General features: G+C 48.3%; 7 protein-coding genes across 7 annotated transcripts; 5 read left to right on the plus strand and 2 right to left on the minus strand.

Moving 5' to 3' along the window:
• Positions 1-185: 185 nt before the first annotated feature.
• On the minus strand, positions 186-1516 carry L3040_005991 (uncharacterized protein; the record flags this gene model as incomplete). Its single annotated transcript, XM_007294117.2, has 3 exons — positions 186-295; positions 356-948; positions 1014-1516. 3 exons carry the CDS (start codon positions 1514-1516, stop codon positions 186-188), a joined length of 1206 nt encoding a protein of 401 aa, XP_007294179.1.
• Positions 1517-2534: 1018 nt separating this feature from the next.
• Positions 2535-2999, plus strand: L3040_005992 (uncharacterized protein; the record flags this gene model as incomplete). Its single annotated transcript, XM_007294116.2, has 3 exons — positions 2535-2619; positions 2816-2902; positions 2959-2999. The coding sequence occupies 3 exons, from the start codon at positions 2535-2537 to the stop codon at positions 2997-2999; spliced, it is 213 nt and encodes a 70-aa protein (XP_007294178.1).
• A 5946-nt stretch (positions 3000-8945) lies between these two features.
• L3040_005993 (uncharacterized protein) lies at positions 8946-10461 on the plus strand (the record flags this gene model as incomplete). Its single annotated transcript, XM_007294114.2, has 4 exons — positions 8946-9424; positions 9495-9572; positions 9639-10208; positions 10281-10461. 4 exons carry the CDS (start codon positions 8946-8948, stop codon positions 10459-10461), a joined length of 1308 nt encoding a protein of 435 aa, XP_007294176.2.
• Positions 10462-11047: 586 nt separating this feature from the next.
• On the minus strand, positions 11048-12844 carry L3040_005994 (uncharacterized protein; the record flags this gene model as incomplete). The annotated part of the gene is made up of 1 exon (XM_007294113.2): positions 11048-12844. One exon carries the CDS (start codon positions 12842-12844, stop codon positions 11048-11050), a length of 1797 nt encoding a protein of 598 aa, XP_007294175.2.
• Positions 12845-13661: 817 nt separating this feature from the next.
• Positions 13662-14481, plus strand: L3040_005995 (uncharacterized protein; the record flags this gene model as incomplete). Its single annotated transcript, XM_007294112.2, has 3 exons — positions 13662-13842; positions 13892-14055; positions 14122-14481. 3 exons carry the CDS (start codon positions 13662-13664, stop codon positions 14479-14481), a joined length of 705 nt encoding a protein of 234 aa, XP_007294174.2.
• Positions 14482-15035: 554 nt separating this feature from the next.
• L3040_005996 (uncharacterized protein) lies at positions 15036-15737 on the plus strand (the record flags this gene model as incomplete). The annotated part of the gene is made up of 3 exons (XM_007294111.1): positions 15036-15235; positions 15363-15588; positions 15705-15737. The coding sequence occupies 3 exons, from the start codon at positions 15036-15038 to the stop codon at positions 15735-15737; spliced, it is 459 nt and encodes a 152-aa protein (XP_007294173.1).
• A 1661-nt stretch (positions 15738-17398) lies between these two features.
• On the plus strand, positions 17399-19239 carry L3040_005997 (uncharacterized protein; the record flags this gene model as incomplete). The annotated part of the gene is made up of 5 exons (XM_066156069.1): positions 17399-17596; positions 17650-18129; positions 18182-18624; positions 18678-18889; positions 19040-19239. 5 exons carry the CDS (start codon positions 17399-17401, stop codon positions 19237-19239), a joined length of 1533 nt encoding a protein of 510 aa, XP_066011255.1.
• Positions 19240-20940: the final 1701 nt, after the last annotated feature.

A 20940-nucleotide genomic window follows, 5' to 3' on the forward strand; every position in this document is an offset into this window, starting at 1 on the left:
AAACGTACAATCTTGAAAGAACAAGCAAGAAGCAGAGTTCGCCGTCCCGAAGCCAGGGAAGAGATTCCAACCGTAAATTCATCGGACGCCAGACCCTGCCCTCTCAAATGGGATTAAATTTGGCCCGAGCAGAAATTGGCATCGACCGTTGGGTGCAGAATGAACTCAGATACGAACTGGCCAGCTCACTCCGGTCGTGGTCGCTTGGCGCCGTGAGGGTTTTGCCAGTCTCCCCCTACTGAATTATGGGGAAAGAAAGACGGACCGAATTGTTGTTGCATACCCGGGAAGCCGCCTATATCAAATCAGTAACATATTACAACGCCGAGATGTGAACGGCATGGGGAGAACTTACCTGGCATACCAGGCATGGGGCCCACGTTCGGGACCACGTTCATCATAGGCATACCACCAACCGCCTGCATCCCTCCCATAGGCATACCACCCATCATGTTATTCATGCCGCCTCTGCCTCCTCTCATATTAGGTCCGCCGCCTCGCATACCGCCCATCATGCCGCCACGGTTCCAGAATTGCATATTCATAGGAGGATTATTAGGGTATTGATTTTGGATAGGGTAGCCAGCCATGCCGGAGGGAGAAAAGTTCCGGTTGAAGTTGTTCATGTTGTTGTTGTTGTTGTTGTTGTTATTGTTGTTGTTCATGGTGTGGTTCATGTTGCCTCGGGCATTGTAACCAGCACTTCGTCCTCGGAAACCTCCGCCAAAGTTATTATTTTGGCCGTTACCAGAAGTTGCCCGGTTGCTTGGTCCATCCTTGCCAGCTCGTGCAGGAGCATCCTTTGGAAGCGTTCGGAATGGGTTGACGTTAGGGTTGGAGTAGATGACGGTATGCTTCTTGACGTATTGCTGGCCCTCGCCGAATGCATCAATCTTGTGCTTCGCAGCCGTAGCCGCCTGCTGGGAGGAGAATTCAACATATGCTTGTCTATAATTTTTGTGTCAGCGTCTATTTTTCTTTTATTCTTTTTTGACAGATTCTCTTCATTATACCCTTTGCTTTTGCCATTCACTTTGTGCTCCGAGAAAGTAATATCTTTCATCTCATCCTCAACCTGCGCCTGATTGACCCATCCTCGGACATCGTCATCTGTATTCCACCAGTTCAAATCAGAGATCAGTAAGGCTGTCGTAGCTCCAGGATCGATTGGACGCTCATCGGAACCCTCCTTCCTTTTGACACCCTGTTGCTGCGGGGCCTTCTTCGGGATGTTCAGCGAATCTCCTCCAGAATCGTCGGTGCTTTTGATTTTCTGCTGCTCGGGAATTTGGCTGTCTTGACCATTGCTCAGCTTTACATCGCCATGGTCGTTCTCTGCCTGGTCGTTCTGTGCCTCTCCGTGCTTCGAAGTGTTTGCCTCAGTCGCATCACCATCGACTGGCGAAAGACCTTCAATCTTCACGTCGCCTTCATCATCCTTCTTAAGTTCACCTTCCGCCTCCTGCTCGGTGTTGGTGTCGCCATAGATATCGATGTCGAACTCGTCGTCAGCCATCGCGCCTGCAGTTAAGACCTAAAGTCTATCTGTGTTTGAAGATTGATCTGTATTGGTTTTAATGACACCCTGATTCTATTCCACAGTGAAGGATTTCTGTAGGATAATGACATGAAGATCAGCGCATGAAGACATCTGAATTAGCACTCCCAACCCTCCAACACGCGCGCAAAAACGTCGACTTGGTCCGAAATACATGGAATAGATACAGATACGTACACTCCTAAAACCAAATAGAACTATTGTCAAGTCTGATAGCCTTCATTGGCCGATGCAGACAAATTGAGAGGGAAGATGAAGCTCTGTGCTTGCAATCTTGAATAAGTTCGTTCGGTTCAGACAACCTTTGAAGATAGTCTGAGTGAGCGTCTGAAGAGAGCAAGATCCAGCTTCTTCAAAGTGAAAGCAACAAATGAGCTGAGCTGAGCTGATCTGATCTGATCTGGAATCTGGTCTGGTCTGATCCGACTGAAACAATGAAGGTTGTTTGTAAAGAAGACCCTGCCCAGCTGTCCAGTCCAGCTACCCCTTCTATCTCCAGCCTGATGACCCGAGCCTTGTCCAACAAACACCTAGTCGCTGAGCTGAGCCTCGTAAATTAGAGTCGAGCGTTGGGTATCGATAGCTGCATAGGTGAGGTGAGTCGCAGGATGGGAGAATCCGTCGCCGTCGTCGGTTTGGCAGCTTGGATGTTGACGATGTTGCTGGAGGGATCCATGCGCCAGGAGTCGGAGTTGGAATTGCGAGAAAGCCCGAGCCAGCCTCAGAGAGCTTAGCTTTTTTAAACATCACGTGATATTAGGTTTGTGTTAGCGGGCGTCGGCGATTGAACCCAGATCCGGCCCCTTGATTATCCGAGAGGCCAGCGCAACCTTACGAGATACCTGGAGTGCAGACCACACCATCACGGCTTTCACGAAAACTACACCTCGTCGCTCTCTACACCCTGCCAGCGAATCTACCTCACAATCATCTTCTGCTACACCCGATCGAAAAATCTAATCCAAATCCCGCAACCATGTCCGACCAAATCCAAGAGTTCATGGAAATCCCTCGGGACTTCGTCAAGGACGGAACGCAATTCATTAACAAATGCACGAAGCGTATGGAGCCCTCCTCAATATTCTCTAAAAACTCCTAGAATCTATACTCTGCGCTGGTATCATTGGTTTTCGAGGGAATTCAAGTCGTGGACCCGAGAACAGATACCTCGAGACAACAGCAGAGACAGAGGCAGCCAGCGCAGAGCAACATATTGAACGGACTACTGCAATCAAGCACCTGCTAACTATCCAACAGCTGATCGTAGAGAATTCATCAAGATCTCGCAAGCTGTCGGTGTTGGGTTTCTCGTCATGGGCGCCGTGGGTTACTTGGTCAAGCTCAGTCAGTCCTCTCCTACTACGTGAGGCTGGATCAACTATCTAACACACCAATCCCAGTTCACATCCCAGTCAACAATATCCTAGTAGGAGGAGCATAGTTTGGAGCAGGTGTACGAGGTGGTGGAAGTTCGCATTACCAGAGGGGCGGTGTTTCGAGCGAGCGCCCAACGAACGATGACACTTCGAGTGATTGGGGCATCTACCGCGCTTGCAGGCTGCGGCATTGTACAATACTTTGGACTGGGGCTCCGTATGATAGCGCTGGTTATGGATGGAAAAAGATATCTGGCCTGCTTTGTTTGGCGCATTCTTCGACGTGTGTTTATACCGACTGTGGGATTGTTGAGCGCGCAATGCAACAGGGCTTCTCTGTTATAAAGGCTATGGCAGCGAGTGGTTACGTCTTCCGGTGCGGAGGTATGATATGTATTGATTCCTCCGATTTCGGTTATCGTTATAGGCACCAGAGTCTGCTAAGCCAAACGAGTGTTTTGGAAGCCTGACTGACAGCGTGATTGATTGAGTGAAAAAGACATTCTGCCTCTGATAGTTCAGATACTATGCTACTGATCTCCGATTAAAGAGTACTTGGCGCGGCTGTACAAGAAAAGTTGGTGAACTTCTTGTCCGGACCACTCACCTCAGCAGATCGTACCCTATTAAGTATTTCTCGCTTATTGAATCAGGAAAGGATATTGCATTATCATAAATAGGAAGTTGGCTAAAGGGTGGGTATGGCTCGCAGTTGCACGTTTTAAGGCCTGTATGGCTCGCAACTAGCAAGTTGAATAGCAATCTGCAACTTAAGATTATTTTTTTCAAAGATAAAAAAAAACGATCTAATATAATCACTAATTATTTTCTGTCGTAATAAACTTAAGATCAATAACGCTATTTTATTACATCGATTCCTTTGAACTCGATGTTTTTTATTATAAAGGCTCTTCTTGCGAGTTCCTTTTTGAAATCCGCATGTATCGAGTATTTCGCAATTTGGCTTTGCGTATTAACAAGTCTTCAATATATCGAAAATCGTTTCAAAAGACTCTTAAGTTGTTTATAAAAGAGCTCTTTTACTTATTGAAGACCTATTATCTTTAACATATGCTAAAGTGTTTTTGCGAAATTGTTTTTATAATATTAAGTAGCGGCGCACGCTCTTATTGCAGCAATAATAACACCGATATTGCGATTGCGCAAATCGCGCCTTTTTAAAATCTTTTTTTAACAAAAGCTGTTGCAAAAAGGTAGTGTTGTAAAAGGATGAAAAAGTGACTAATAAAATAAGCGGAAAGGAAAGTGGGGAGGAAGGGTGAGGAAGAGGGGGGGGAGAGAAAGGGTGAATAGCTTGCAACTTGAGCTTGCAACTTGAGCTTGCAACTTAGGAGTTGGAGCTTTTTGCTGTAACTTCGATTTGTATGGTGCAACTGCAAGTTGCCAGGTCAGATGTATACTTTATAAGATATACGTGCACGAGCCATACAGATTGCTCAGTTCTTGCATCTTGACGTGCAACTTGGAGATGCAAGAATATTTTGGTGGTGCAACTTGGCTTGCATCTGCGAGCCATACAGGCTCTAAGTGTGAATTCGAAGTTGTATTTAAGATGGTCTTCAATATGAGAACCAAAAACAGTGCGCTGACCTTGGTATCGCTTCCAGCTAACGAATATCAACGCTTTCGTCGATCAAATATTAAAGTCGATCGATTCAGCGAAATTTGACTCATTATCCGCATGTACGCTTCCGTACAATCGTCGGTTGCCTTAAATTTAATCCGAAAGAATTGACCCACTTGCTATAGCAAGTCGGCACCACCAAGGCGGGACGGTAAAACTTGCCCTTTTATAATAAATAAAAATCAATCGACTATTATATCGTAATTGTTTTTGTATTTGTATCAAAGGATGCACCGTACTGAGTTTACTATTAATCGATTCATCAAATTTTAATCATAAGTTGTTATTCATTTATTGTATGAAGTTTAAGTAGTAAAAATAGTAAGGTACTTTTGATATATACTTTTCGGCCTTACTAATGCGTATATGATCAGAATTGCCGTATAAATACTAAAATAAGCGAAGAATACGAAAATCGGACTTTTATTCAAACCTACCTATTAAAAGAATGCGTGCATTACTACCAACTTTTATTGAATAATTAATATATTTAATAGAATGACAGATTAAATAATTTCTTTTCGATCTTTAAATCGTTTTTTTTAGTTCAGGTTATAGTTGTTAAGATAATCGAAGGAGATAAGTAAAATTGAATTATTTAGGACAATTATTAGCTATATTTTCATTACATTTTGATGTATTGAATCACTGAAATTGAACGCATTTTTGTATTTTTTAATTCAGGTTTGTAAAGCAATATTTTTTAAGCATACGAATTTTTTTTATTTCATTTTGTTTATTAATAGTTGTTGTTTAATAAGTGGTATACCGTTACTGTCCCGCCTTGGTGGTGCCGACCTGGCGCAGCCAGATCGGGATTTTTTTACCAATTAAATTCAAGGTAACCGATGATAAACAGTCAGTGCGCTGACTTTGACCTGCGAGCTCTCGGTAACAGTCAGAACAAGCAACTGTCCCAGGTCAAGCAAGAAGTGTCCCATCTTAAATAATATGCAAAATCGAGTTAAAGATCATAAAAAATAATCAAAAATCACGGTTTGGATCGTAAATAACTTTACAACGCAACAAGCTATAATAATAAAAGCTTACGTATTAGCGCTACGATCTCCTAGTATATTATCAAATATTAGATATATATATTCATTATTATAATATCTATTGCGTAAAAGACTTGTTTTATGAAAATGAAAACTTGAAATAAGTTATCGATTATTAGCTTCGGAAGATCAAAATATCAGCTAGAATTGATGCGGTTTGCAACCCGAATAAATCAATAACGCAACGAGTACGGTAATAATATTGAAAAATAAATGCACGAAGTAGAGCAATCGAGCTTTATTTAATTATCGATTTTTTTTATATCTATATATCTGTTGTTAAATGCAATTAATATTGTAAAATATAACTTCTTTCAATTGGAAATAAGTGAAATGAGACACTTGCTTGACCTGGAAACTTGCTTGTCTTGACCGTTACCGAGAGCTCGCAGGTCAAAGTCAGCGCACTGACTGTTACTCCATACTGTAGGAGCATAAGATGCAAGGGACCGAGATAAGATATTTGCTTACTAATATCAGCTTTCGAGCAAGGGTTTGGGATGGTCCCGGGATGGTCCCGGAATGCTCACCGGATGGTCCCCGGATGATCCCCGGTCTTTTCGTAAAAAGACCCGACTTGTATAAACGACGATCCGATCGATTAAAATAGTCGTATTTCAATGATAATCTCTTTACAAAAGACGGGCTCTAAGGAACGATAATCCTACTAATTAAATCGGTCCTATTTCAGCTACGATCCAAATCACTTGAATCGTCATTTATTGAATACAATCTTTTTTCAGGTCTTGACGACGAGTAGTCTATTGACCCGTCCTTAAAAGTCAAGGACCATCGTTGAAAGAGACGGTCGAAGGACGGTCCGTGGTAGAAACTATTAATACGCTTGCTAATGTTAGTCAAATGAATATGATATGGGATATGTGAAAAAAGTAAAAAAAATTGAAGATATATATCTCTTCCTGCAACTACGTTAGCTTGGTCGAAAGTCCTTTCCAAGCTTCAAAACTACTTCGGATATTTATTAATACGATGCAACTACAATCGAAGTCCATTTGCGCATTCTTGCTGGCCTTGAGCTTTGCCCAGAGCTTTGCCTCGGGCTTAAGCTGGGACTCTTTTCTTAATAGAGCTCAAGGACTTTTCGGAGGAAGACAAATCATCGGCTATCGAACAGTTAGTAAAGTAAGTTTCAATCACTTGATCTAATCGTCGGTTACCGACTGTTGCATGGCATAAGCTTATACTAACTACGCCAAATGAAGCTGGAGGCCGATATGATTAATTTTAGAAATAGGCCATTTAGAGATAGAGCATTCGATTTAAATGGTCGATATCAACAACTTGGAAATGGCCTTTATTTGTGTAAGTTGATTCTTACATTTACAAATCGTTATCCTATTACGCGAAGCTAATACCTCAAAAATAGCAAACGAGGCTGGTCTCTGGAATGGTAGACCAGGATCTTGGTATTGTGCTATCAAAGCGAATAAGAAAAAGATTGCAAAAGCGAATAAAATATATATCCCAGAATATTATGAACATACGACTGAGGATGGTGAGATTAAAAACACGCACTTATGGGTCGGACGTGAAGATGAGATCTTGGAATACCTCGAATCGAGGGTTAAGGACCCCAAGAAGGCGCTACGCTTCTCATATACCCTATATGAAGGTTGGAGTATGCAAATGCTTATTCCAACTGATATGGTAAATAATAATGATGAGTTCGATTTATGGGCTAAATGCTTTGAAACAAAGAGAGAGCTATTTAAATATTCGAGCGCGACTATTGATTGGAAGAGTTGGAATATTGTTGGAGATCCTGGAAACCCCCACTGATTGGCAAAGCTGGGATATTACTGGAGATCCTGGATTAACTACCGGCCTTTGAGAAGGGATGGAATGAACAATTCGGCTGATAGAAATGCCAAGGAAACCCCCACAATGGACTTCTTCTCTCCTCTTGTAATTTAGTATCTTGGTGCTTGGAGTATGCTTTGGCTTCGTAATATAATTTGAAAGGGGTGGGTGGCTCGTCAATTTTATATTAGCGCAAAAATGAAATATGGGTATTCAATTAGTCGAGAATAGTAGCAATGTGACGAACTCACCCAGATTCCATACCTTACTTTCTATGTTGGGGACTCTGGCCCAGCCTTCCTACTACAGTATGTTTACAAATGGAGAAATATCTCGCTTGGACGGGTGTAATTAGTTTGATGCAGGTTACTCATCAGTCCTATTTGCTTCTTCTTTTCTTCTTTTTCTTCTTCATCTTCTTCTTCTACTACTACTACCACTACTGCTGCTGCTGCTGCTCGTTCAAGCTTCGAAGCGTCAATCAGCTATCAATCAGACTATCAAAGACGCCCAACATCTCACTCATCTCCTTCGTTGTTCCGGCATATAGATCGGTCCTCGGTCACAACACTACGTCCCGATCACTTCCCCATCCTCCTCGTCTCGGATTCCAACAACGGCTACGGCAATGGCCACTGAGACAAATGTTCCAGCTCTTCGATGAAGGCCCCGGTACACAGGCGGGCTGATGGGAGGAGCGTTTTGGCAGTGCTGGGAATGAGGCGTGGTCCTCGAGTCACAACTGGTCGGTCAATGCTCCGACAGCTTGCATGTGAACTGGAGGCAGTATGATATTGATAGGTGTATTCTTGACCGGAATATGTTGTGGTATGCTATGTTACGATATGCTATGTTATGATATGCTATATTATGCTATGCTATATTATGCTATGCTATGTTATGATATGCTTGCTATGTTAGGATATGCTATGTTATAACGTGCTATGTTATGATATGCTATATAGTGATATGCTATGTTATGATATGCTATGGTATGATACTCGGCTTTTGTTTACTGTCATTCATTCGCTTGCAGGTCATCCATCAGCTCACGTCAGCCAAAGCGCCATTCCAACAGAAACCAACCATGGGTTATAACAATTCTGTACAACAATATGGCAATGTAGCTATTCCCGGTAGATGCAACTACCTACTTACCTACCTACCTACCTACCTACCTACCTACCCACCTACCCACCTACCGGTACCTACGTGCATGATCATTGCATCTTCACATGTCAATCATCTGCAGAGTTGAAGGAGAGCCTTAAGGATATATCAGCAATCCAAGCATTCCTTGCACGAGCCCGCAGCATTCTGCATTCCGAGCTCGGCTATTGATGAACAAATATAAATAAATACTCCGGAGCCCACGTGTTTACACGTTTCTTCGACTTCCCGAATTCCCCGCTCCCGCCGCGTCTTTCCAAACTTCAACTCTTCTATGCTTGTCAATGGTGAGCAACGGGTTTCCGAGCGAGGCGATCATGGCCGGCAGCGGATATGTCAACGAGAACCAGCCTTTCGGGAATAATCCGTTCGTCAGCGTTCCCTCGGATGTCGACCGGAATCCTTTTCGCCTCGTGCTGGCTGATCTGGGCTTTATCGTGTACTTCCGCTCACTTCTGATCCAGATCATCCTGCCAATGGGACCTCTGATCTCGGGGGAATTGGATGAGCTGTACCTGTCCTGGGCCAACATCAAGGATCTGACCATTCATGCCGTTCTCCTCGCGACCCAGATCCTCCTGCTGCTGTCTATGCCCGCGTTGTTTATTATCTTCTGGCTGGTACCCGGCGTCGTTCCCATCATTTTAGTCGCCGCGTTCTGGGGCAGCACGTGGGTTGGGATGAGGCTTCTCAACGGCTGGCGAACGACCGAGTGTCAGGTCGGATTGCCCGATGGACTCGAACCCGTCAACGACGAAAAGGAGCTGTGGTTCTTCATTAATGGAGTTGCAACTGGGTATGCCGATCAGCGTTTGTCCCTTTTCTCCAACTCTGCATAGCGAAGCCAGCCAATTTGACGAAACTAGGAAAAACTGGCTTCAATCGAACCTGGATCTCCTCGCGCGAACCTTCCAGCGTGAGATTGTCGGCATCCGCAACACCACGTACGTTTAGAGTCACGAATGAAGTACCATGGTACTGCCCCACAGACCACAGCTGAACGTCTCTAGCAACGGCTTCATCTTCGACCTCATCGAGTGCCTCATTCAGAGAGACCTCGACTACAAGACGCGAGACATCCGGCAAGGTCGTGCCCAGATCCGGGCCGCTGTGGCTGCGCCAGCGACCAAGAAGGTCGTCCTCATCCTCCACTCCCAAGGCGGCATCGAAGGCTCCTCCATCCTCGACTGGCTGCTCGCCGACCTCTCGCACGAGGTCATGGCCAAGCTCGAGATCTACACCTTTGGCAACGCCGCGCGCCGCTTCAACAACCCGCTCGTCAGCAAGCCCGCCTCCCCGCTCGTCGACGAGAGCAAGGGCGGCCGCGGCGAGCGCGTTATCCGGCACATGGAGCACTACGCCAACTCCCGGGACTTCGTCGCCAACATCGGCGTGCTGGAGTTCACGAGCCCCAAGGCGCAGCCGTTCACCGACGGGAACGCCTTCTTCGGGACCGTCTTCGTGCGCGAGGGGCCGGGCCATCTGCTCAACATGCACTACCTCGACAAGATGTTCACCATGGTCAACGGCGTGGTGGACGAGGCCGGGAACACGTTTATGAATTCCTTGGTGCCGAGGAGGTGGGTGCTCTCCCTCTCCCCCTCTCCCTCCCTTTGAACAACCCCCCGAACATATAACCAACACGTTTATAGAAACCCTCGCCACCTCCCCTCCAAAAACAGCGACAAGGCCGCCAACTTCAACGGAACGACCGAACGCAAGATGATCAAGGACGTCTCGCGCCTGTGGCAGTACATCAACGGGAAGAGTCCCAAGGATGATGATATCAATCGCTCTGGCCCTGGCTCTGGCTCTGGCTCTGGCTCTGGGTAGGCCGACCTTCATCCTCCCCCGGTCAAAGCGTCGTCGCCGCCTTGAGCTTGAGAAGTGTACGCGAATGCTTACTTCCGCCGCGCGGATTCGTTGCGGTGTTTTTTGAAGGGTGGAGGGGCGGGGTCGAAGGTTTCAAAGTTACTTGTACTTTTTTCAGGCTTGATTGACTAGCTGACTGACTGACTGACTAACTAACTGACGGGTTTTGCTGTGGATGCTATATTTCCGTCGGCTTCATCTGAAGCTGGATGGAGCCGTTCGTTCTGTTTATGTAATAAGTACATGAATGCATCTACCTAGGCATCGAGAAGCTTTTGGACATATATATTCACACACATAATATTTATTTAAACCCATATCCACCCGCTCTTGTTACATTTTGATTTGATTTGCCATAAAGTCATGAAAGCCCTCAGAACTGAGGAAAAGAGGGCAGGAAAAACAGATTTATTATTGCTGTCTAAAACAATCGATACGGGTTGCCCCATCGCCGAAAGATCTCTTGTACTGTACATATACACCGGCAGTGGACATCGCCATCGCTCTTTCCCCCGGCCCTCCTTGTTGCTGAGTGTAGGCCAGCCACCTAATAGTCATTCTCGAATGGGATATAGTTGTTCACCTCCCGACTTTTCGCCGCCCGCTTCCCGCTCACCAGATGCAACAACAGCTCATTCCTTGGAGCGTCAATTCCCAGCTCGTATGCCCTGCGCTTCAGATACCCGTTGTAAAACGTGATATCCGTGCGGTTGCCCGCCCGGACGTCCTGCAGCATCTTGGAGAGGTTTTTTCCGCTCTCCTTGATCTTGCTGACGATGATGGCTTCGAGTTTCTTAGTGTTGAACTCGGTTTGGAGATGTGAGAGACCGCGGAGCTCTGGAAAGGAGCATATGAGGTGCGACATCTCGTGGACGAGGAAGCGCATGGTCTGGGAAGCGTCATAGTTGTAAAGCAAATAGTCGTTGGTGGTGTCGTATACCACAGAGAGGGGGCCAATGACGGCGTTCGCGACGAGTTTCTGAAGCTGGGATGCGTAAAAGCTCTTGTGGCCAAGAGTGAGGGTGCTGAGACATGGTGTGCGGGCCAGAGTGCCGACGAGGTGGCTGGCGCCTGCCGACCAGCTCATGTCTTTTCTTATCAGCTTGGCTCCTGAAATTGCCCCTAACGGGGTGATGAACTCCTGTGGGAGCTTGGAGCACTGCAATCGCCCGGAAGACTTTTCGATGATGGTAAAGTGACGCTCGGTTGACTCGAGCTTGTGTGTCATGTTGCCAAGGATATATGTTGGTCTTTTGTACGGGTCTGGGAAGACTTTTTCGTTGACCAGTTCCGCAAGCCCTAGGCCGTCATTAACGAAGAAGATGGTGGACTGGTGTCGAAGGCGATCCTTGATTGTGTGCAAAGCCTTTACCGTCCTGTCGGTGGGGGTCGTCACAATCACCGTATCGATCGGGTAAGCCGGTGGCTCTGCAGTGTGTTCGGCATTTGGACCAAAGCCTGCGAATCGCTGACGGGAATCGAGCCTCTTGAACTCTGCTGATGACTCGATGTGGAAATTGGTTTGCGTCTCAAGCTTGTCGCCCTTGATGACATGGATGGCAGCGCCCTCGTCGTGCCAGTTTTGCATCATCAGCGGGCGATGCATCAAAAGAGTGACCGGAGGGGCGTGAGGCAAGGCAGCAATAGAATGGGCAATGTATTTTCCAACAGTACCGAGTCCCAGGATGTGGATTGTGCGGTTCAGAGGCTCCAATTGAGTGTCATGGTCTGTTAACGAAGCGACGTATTCTTTCCAATGTTTATAAGTCTGTTTTGGATTTTCCAGGTCGCGCATTGCCCGAACAAGTTCAAGATCTTGTTTAGTCACGGCTTCCTCTTCCTTATGTCCCGTAGGCCAGTCATCATGTGTAGATCCATCTTCGAAGTCTTGCCAGTTGGGCTTTGGTTTGGCTTCTTCCACTGGTGCAACCCTTTTCACATGATGTCCTGTAGCCGGGTCCATTGCCCTTCCCCAGGGTGACCAAGGGGCCATAAATTCGTACAAGTCCGGATGGAAAGCCTCGATTTTGCCTTCCGCAAGAGTACCATCCGGATATTGGTGAATCCCATGCCCTTCTTGCGGATGTCGTTCCTCGTCAGTCCCCGTACTTGTCGACTCCCAGGCCTTGCTTGGAGGACCCGATTTGCTGACTGCAGATTCAATGGGGGATTCCACATGTTGTGACTCCGCCTGTCCTGCATCGCCATCCTCCACTCCTCTTCCGGTTTGCAAATGTGGTTCTTCCACGAACTTGGGCTGTGTGTTTCTAGATTCTGGGGAGTCTTCCAATCCCCCGTCTCTGCCTCTCTTTTTTTTTGAGCTGATTGTATCTTTCCCTCCCATCTCTGTGTCCTTCTTCGTACTGTACATCCTCCTCCCTGCAGCTCTAATGTCTTGCTCTATCCCCATGTCACCCATCTTAGCCACCCTAGTCGTACACTTCGCCTCTCCCTTCGTCTTCCTCCTCGGCCACCAGTAACTCTCATGATGCGTAAAAGAGAGACAGCGCCTGGCCACCCGGCCCGCGCCGGTGCTATCGTAGAGCCATGCGTTGTTACGAGGTATCCTTCGAAACACCCGCAACAGCGGACGACCGCAGACTGGAAGAGACAGGATGAAAATTTCTCGATGGCTATTGGACTCGACTCATGGCAGACGTGGAACCAGGCCGAATGCGCTGGTAGGGAGGAAATAGACCAGGAATCGCGGAGTGGCGACTATGTAAACATACAGGTACATACAGCTGGACAGGAGGAGGTAAGAGGGCTAAAGATATACAAGAAAACCAGGGGCGACTGGTTCGATTCGTATTCGGGTTTGAATTCGAGTCCAGAGGCGCAATTGTGTACAAGGGCGACTCGAGTGATGGGATTTATAGAAAGCGATTGGAGGGGAGTAGTCCAGTGGCGATGCTCGAGTCGAGTCTGATCTGCGACGTCAACATAAGAGAGGTGCGAGTTTGAGGTGCCTCTGTACCTCGAAAATATAAAGATCATCGATCCGTGCCCGCGCTTCTCCCCATCCCTGTACAAAATCCAGAGACCGTAGTTTAAGCGGCGGCCGCGTGGGAGTGTTTTCGAACCGCTTTGCTTTCTGCAGGTATTCTTGGATCGTCGACTTGCTCAAAAAGAGCCCGGCATACATCTACAACCACCTCAAAATGGACTCTACCAAGGTCATGTCTCTGCTTGAGACACTGGACGACGAGATAGATGATCTTGAGGAGTCCCTGGAGCCTCTGATCAAGGTCGCGCTGTCCGAGACTGCCTCCAAGCTGCCCTTGCTAGACAAGGCCAAGCTTTATATCTTGGTCACCTATGCCATTGAGTCGATGCTATTCTGTAAGTTGCTCCCCTCAGGACAAGTGCGCATTTCTAATATCTACTCTAGCATATCTGCGACTCCATGGCGTCAAGGCTCGCGACCACCCGGTCTTCAAGGAACTCACCCGGGTCAAGCAGTACTTCGACAAGATCAAAAATATTGAGAATCCCCTAGAGAGGACGATGGCGGTTGACAGAGCAGCTGCGGCCCGGTTCATCAAGGCTGGCTTGGTGAGTCGTCTCCGTTGCAGAATAGACGGATGGATCCGCACCCTTTCAAATTACTGATCTTTCTAGGCTGGCAACGACAAATACGACCTGGTGAGAGCGGAAAAAATAGCAAAGGAAAGGGCGATAGCACACATCAAGTTCAACGAGCCATCGAAAGACGCCGAGAAGAAGCGGAAGGCGGGCGAATTGGAGGCACCGGCCGATGAAGATTCCTCTTCCGACTCCGAATCCTCTCCAGAGTCCTCCGAGCCAGCTGAGAAAGTGTCGAAGAAGAGGCCGAAGATGACGAAAAAGGAGAAGGCGAAATTAAATGCGGAAGGGGAGGCGAACAGGGAGAAGATTGATAAGAAGGCGGCGAAGAAGGCGAAGAAGATCAAGATGAAGCAGAAACAGTTGGCTGCAAAAGCTGCGAAGCGCGAGGCTTAAACTTCCGTTAGGAAGCCATGGATTAGGACGACATTTCCAGAGCATGGCGTTATTCTGGACCGCGGGGCAACGAACATGGAATTGGCGTTCAGGAAATTCTCAGGCACCCAACTGTCTATGGGCATTTATTTGCATGGCGTTTATGATATCCGGATGAAAAGTAGAAAGCGCGTCCGAGTACAGAGACCGCGTCGCGAGATATGAATGGTACTTTGTTTTTCTTCCTTTCGTTGACCGAAGTGATTGTGACTTTTTAGAATCAAAAATGAACTCACAATCATTGATACTTAGAGCGTTTGATTAGCTCGGATTTCATTCCTGTGTTTACTTGCCTCTGCGCCACCCAATGCCTCCGGGTAATTTGAATTCGCCGCCTCTGCGCCAATCACAGCGCTGGTCATTACCACGCTAAAAGTGTAAATTAAGTACTGTACAGAAGAAAGCCGAGGCCCTTCCACGTTGGTCATCAAGACTTTCTTCATACCAACCTCAACCTCGAAACAACTGCGACATACCTAAATTTCCAACACCACACTATCCAACCTACATCCACGATGCCTCGTCAATCCAGATCCGGTGGTGGCCGCGCCCCTGCACGCCCAACTGTTCCTCAACGACAAGTCGCTCCCCAGCAAACCCGGCCAGCTACTACCTCCGCCGCACCACCCGCCCCCCAACAAGCACAACCGCCTGTAGCTCCTCAGCAGGGCTCTGGCGCCGGCGGCATGATCAGCGGCATTGCTCAGACAGCTGCGTACGTCCACCTCCCTTTCCTCCTCAGTTCAGTACGAGAAATGAGGAAACACGGAAACGCATACACACCAGTTTTCGTTCAAGACATTGGAATAAGAAATATGATACTGATATCTATTGTGCAACAGTGGTGTTGCTGCCGGCCATGCCATCAGCAACTGGATGTTTGGCGGCAGCTCTGCGCCAGCTGCCGAGCAGGCCCAGCAGGGTGCTGTGGCCAACAACACCCAGGCGAGCGAGCAGAGCAGCAGCTGGGGCCCCAAGGCATGCGAAGGGGATGTCAAGCAGTTCACAACTTGCATGAATGAGAATAAGGGGAACATGCAGATCTGCGGGTGGTACTTGGAGCAGCTGGTAAGGACTTCCTGCGATTCCGGATGGAAGGAGATAGGGAGAGGGTTGAACGGGTTGAGCGTACAGTGAATGGCGATGAAATGAAAGATGAATGCTAATGAACTTGTGATTTGCAGAAGGCGTGCCAACAGGCTGCTAGCCAGTACTAGACACTTGCTGGTAGCTGAGGGAGGTTGGGGTTGTGCATTCGGGAGGCGAAGCAAAGTGTAACATAGTCGACATTCTCGAGAGGCAACACCGCTCTTCATGTTATCATGACTCAAGATAAGCTCTGAGCATACTCTCATATTTTCTATGATGCGCTGCATCCTCTTCCTCACTGTTCTTTTACATCTTTGAGCTTGACTGTGTGAACATCCAGTGCATCCGCCGGTCCATCCCGTCATCATAGCAGCGCACCGCAAATAGCCAAGGCCTTGCTTTTGCTACAATGCCATGGAAACTTTTCTTTCTTTCGCTCCCTCCTCGACTCCGATATCTCTGTACCACTTCCAAAAAGGTTCGCTCGGCCATACCGGTACAACGGAAACATACGGACGCCGAGCACCATCGCCCAAAATCCACCATGATCAACCAGGCCAGTAAAACGTTCCATGATGCTGTCTGTACCCTAGAGCGAACGGTCTTGAAACCCCCCTCTAATACCTCTGGACCGGAACCCACTAGCTAGCCATCCACCGCGAGAAGCTTTTCATAATCTACAAGATTGCTAGCCCGGGAACGCATGAATCGATCGATACGGTACTGATTAGGATGGGGAGAGAGCGGCTTCTGATACGTAGGTAGGTAGCCGAGAGCTGGATTTCTAGTCTAAGCTAATGGCATGCGAGCGTTTGAGATGAGGTTGCGTTGTATATAGATGATTCGCTTTTATTTATATTTTTTTTTATATGTATATTTTGAGTGGATAATGTGTGTATGAGAATGGGAGGCGGGATGAATGGATGGTAGGTAGGTAGGTAGGTAGGTAGGGAGGGAGGGAGGTAAGTAGGTAGGTGTGGAGATACAGTGAGTGATTGATCGTGTTCGATGTTGAGATAGAAAGAAGGGGAGGGAAAGAAAGGATAGAAAGAAAAGAAGCAAGCCGTTGACAATATCGAGGTCTTTGTGATGAAGCTGAGGGCTATGGCAAGCAAGTAAGCAAGCTGAGGGAAGGGAAGGGAAGTGCGAGGCAGGGGAAGATAGAGAATGTGTGTTTTTTTTTTCAGCACACTGGGTGCCGGGCTCATCTCTTCCGATGGTGTTGGAAGAAAGGGAACATCCTCTCGCGGACTTGTCTTGTGTGTCGAAGTGGGTGGTTGGTTTACGATATCGACACTTTCATCGCTTCCGCGCTGAATCTGGGGCATGTTTGTGAGGTTTGCGAGAAGAGTGAGACTGAGTATGGGTGAGGAGGAAACGATGTCGAAAAGGTTGAAACGGGGAGTTGTGGATGTTGAAGAGGTGAGCGAAGAGGATCTGGATATCCTCCTGGTCGAGGTATGCCCGGATATAGTCCGTAGGAAGCTGGTCATTCAACACGGTACCGAAATATAGAAACAAGTCCGTAAGGAGAGCAAACGGATCGCAGCTGAATTTGCGTACGTAGTGTACTGACTTCCGATGTGCATGCAGCCTGCAGGATGTCACGGCGAGACAGGCATCGCCTCCAGTAATTTTAGAACCCGGAGGTCGTACAACATTGCCAAGCTCGTCAATCTCTGGTCTGGTCGAGTTACACAGCTGTGAGCTCGCTGATACTTCCCCCTTCACTTCCCAGGGTCGCGCTATTTCCTCCTTGAATCCTTTCAAGTTTCAACTCCACATCACCATGTGGAGCCTCTACTATCTTTGCCTTTTACTCTATGCGTTTAGCCTACAAGCACTAGGCGACGCAAAGAAGAGAACCCTGACGATTGATGTCGTTAGTTCTCGGATCGAAGACTACCTGAAATCAACTCAAGATGCTTCGAAGTATACTAGACCTATATTCTACAACTCAGCACTGCCATCTGGCTGTACACTAGCTGTAACAAACATTCCCTCCTTTTTTGATCAGTCTATGATCTAAAGACCAGATAGTGCTCCTTCCTTGCCTATGTCCAACCGGGGCAGGTCTCGTATCCGAATGATACGGTATATGTTGAAGAGTCCAAGTACTGGTCCCTCCAGCAAGCTTCAGCTTTGCCGATCTGTCGATTCTCTCCCCAGAGCCCTCTTGGCGTCTCGTTGGCGGTATTGACGGTTCGAAGCACGAAATGTGATTTTGCCATCAAGAGCGGGGGGCATGCTGCTTTCGCTGGGGCTTCAAACATCAACGGGGGACTCACCATCGACTTGGTCAATCTGAACCAGATCATGCTGTCTGCCGACCAAAAAGAGGTGGCTGTGGGTCCCGGGAACTTGTGGATTGATGTTTACAACGCGCTGCAGCCGAAAGGACTTTCCGTCATCGGAGGTCGAGTGTCTGATATTGGAGTGGGAGGATTCACCACCGGTGGAGGGATGTCATTCTTCTCCGGACGGTACGGGTGGGCGTGTGACAACGTCAATACCTATGAGGTAACACGGATGCGGCTCCCGCTCCTTCATACTCTGTACTGATCAGCTCTAGGTGGTGTTTGCCGACGGCTCGATCAAGAACGTCAGCCGCTCCACCCATCCGGATCTGTATTATGCTCTCCGGGGCGGAGGCAACAACTTCGGCATCGTCACTCGTTTCGACCTTGTGACCTTCCCCCAGGGAGACCTCTGGGCCGGGTCAGAGACGTACATCTACAGCAATGATACGTCGGCCTCTCTGATCAACGCTTTGTGTTGGCTGAACATCAATTCTCCCGGGGATGAGTACGCACAAGCCATTCTAGCATACGCCTATGAACGATCGATAGATACCTACCTCATCGTCACAGACCTTCAGTACGGGAAGCCGGTAGAGAACCCGTTCATATTACGAAACTTCACTAGCACTCGAGGAGCTATATCAGACACGCTTCGCATTACCAACCTCACGGGGTTAACTGCTGAATTCCAAAGCTTCAACCCCAAGGGCTTTCGGTTTGTGTAGCGAAAACCCAGCACATGGAACTACAGGGCTGATATTCCAACAGCCAGACATTTTGGACGCTGACGACGAAGAACAGCCCGGTTCTCCTATCACAGATCGTCTCCATCTGGATGGAGGAGGCCAACAGAGTGAGAGACGCAGCCAACATCATCCCCTCCATCAATTTCCAAGCCTACCCCACCAATCTGATCTCGCACTTCAGCCAGAACGGCGGAAACGCAGTGGGCATCACCACGGCTGACGGACCACTCGTCGGTAACCATAACCCCGCCCCCCTTTCCAACCCTTATCATTCTCCTATCTTTCTTTCTTTCTTTCCTTCTTTCTTTCCTTCTTTCTTTCCTTCTTTCCCCGCGGTCCCCAAACAAAAGCAGCTCACAAAGCTCATTCTCGCATCCTGAAAAGTGCTCCACCTCGCCTTCTCCTGGTCCTCCAGCGCGGACGACCGCCGCATCACGGAGGCCGCGCGCGCCGCGATCCGCCGCGCGAACCAGACGGCACACGACCAGGGCCTCGGGCACCCGTTCCTCTACCGTACCAGAACTACGCCGCGCGGGAGCAGCCCGTGTTCCCGAGCTACGGGCCCGAGAGCGTGCGGAAGCTGAGGGCGGCGAGCAGGAAGTACGACCCGGAGGGCGTATGGCAGAAGCTGCAGCCGGGGTACTTCAAGCTGTTTCCTCATCTGATCTGAGAGGGCGCGGAAGGGTATATATCGGTATAGTACAGTAGGAGGAGGAGGTGGAAGAGGAGGAGAGGTGGCGGATATAATCAACTCACGGATCGACGCTCTCACATACCTGTTTTGAGGGTTTTACTAATACTTGTACGAAGTAAGTAATAAAGTAATGCGTGCGTGCATGGTACCGTCTCATCCGCAGCGGCGACACTCTCAGGGGTTTTTCTTCAGCGTGTCATTTTTCTTTCCCCCTTTTTTTTTTCTCCTCAGAAAGACTGATAATACTCCATCCTTTCCCTACCTCGCTTACACGTCGCGAGAATAAATAAAGGGGGTTGGGGAGGAGCTTAGCCGATAAAGGAAAGCAAAGACACGTGATCCGACCGACATTTATACCTACTTACAGTCGCGATGGAAAGGAATGGAATCGAATCGATAAGTAGTAGTAGTACCGGTAGTACCGGTAGTACCTAGTAGTAAATGGCGCCACAGAGCCCCAACCCCAGCCCCAGCTCCAGCCCCAGCCCCAGCCAGCCAAGAGCGCGACCCGCACCCCCCGCATTCCGCTCCACCTTTGCTGGGACCAGGGAGATCAGAATCAGAATCAGAATCAGAAATGCCCGTGTCCCGTGTCCCGTGTCCCGTGTCCTTCCAGCACGAACGCGACTGTACCGTCCCCGTCTCCGTCCTGGTCCCCCGTCCGAGCGCCGTCTCGTCTCGTACTGTAGCCAGCCAGCCGCCCGTACTGTACTGTACTGTACTGTACTGTCCGTCCATAGGTATAGGTATACCTAGGTAGGCCGCAAGGGTCGGCCCAGCGCGGCCCGAAGCAGCGAAACGGCGCGCGACGTGAAAGTGAAGTGAAGTGAAAGTGAAGCGAAGCGAAGGGCAGATCTGAAGCTTACCGTAGCTTAGCGAGGAGGACGCCGCCGCCGATCGATGGGTCTCGGGTTCTCTCGTGTGCGTGTGCGGACGGGGGTGGTGGGGCGGTCGTGGGATGGATGGGTGGATGGATTGATGGATTGGAGGTGGAGTTTGGGTCGTCTTTTTATTTCCGGAAAAAAAAAAAAAAAAAATTAAAAAATAAGTCTATATTTTTTTTTTTTTTTTTTTTCATTTTTTCTTTTATTTTTCTTGCTTTCTTTTCTTTCCGTCTCTGAGAAATAGGAGATGAAAATAGAGGACAAAAAGGGGGGGGTTTTTAGGAGGGAGGGGGGAAGCACTGGCATGGCATGGCAATGGCGTTAAGTACCGGGTACCTACCTAGGAAGAGACGTGGAGTCCGTGTTCCCATGCGGGATTGGGGTTGGCTTGCTCGCTTCCTTTGGGAGCTTGGGAGGAGCGAGGATGTGGCTTTGTGCAATATATAAGGTATATACCTATGTAGATCCCCCGAACATGGTTGGCAAAGCAGAGGTGTAAACAAGTGCCTGGGAATCACGAGGTCGTTCCCCGTCCGTGTTCATCATCACTTTACCTTGGAAGTCGGATTCGAAGAGAGGGGTGGGTAAGTAGGTACCTACCGAGACGAAGAGTCTGCTTCTTCGCTTCGCTTTTATGGCTTGATGGCTTCGGTTACGTTGACGTATGGAACGTATGTTGGCGGCTGGCTTGCCCGTACGAAAAAGGA

The sequence above is a fragment of the Drepanopeziza brunnea genome (genome assembly GCF_022702325.1).
Source record: "Drepanopeziza brunnea f. sp. 'multigermtubi' strain 214-2 chromosome Unknown ctg10, whole genome shotgun sequence".
NCBI classification, from domain to species: Eukaryota; Fungi; Ascomycota; class Leotiomycetes; order Helotiales; family Drepanopezizaceae; genus Drepanopeziza; species Drepanopeziza brunnea.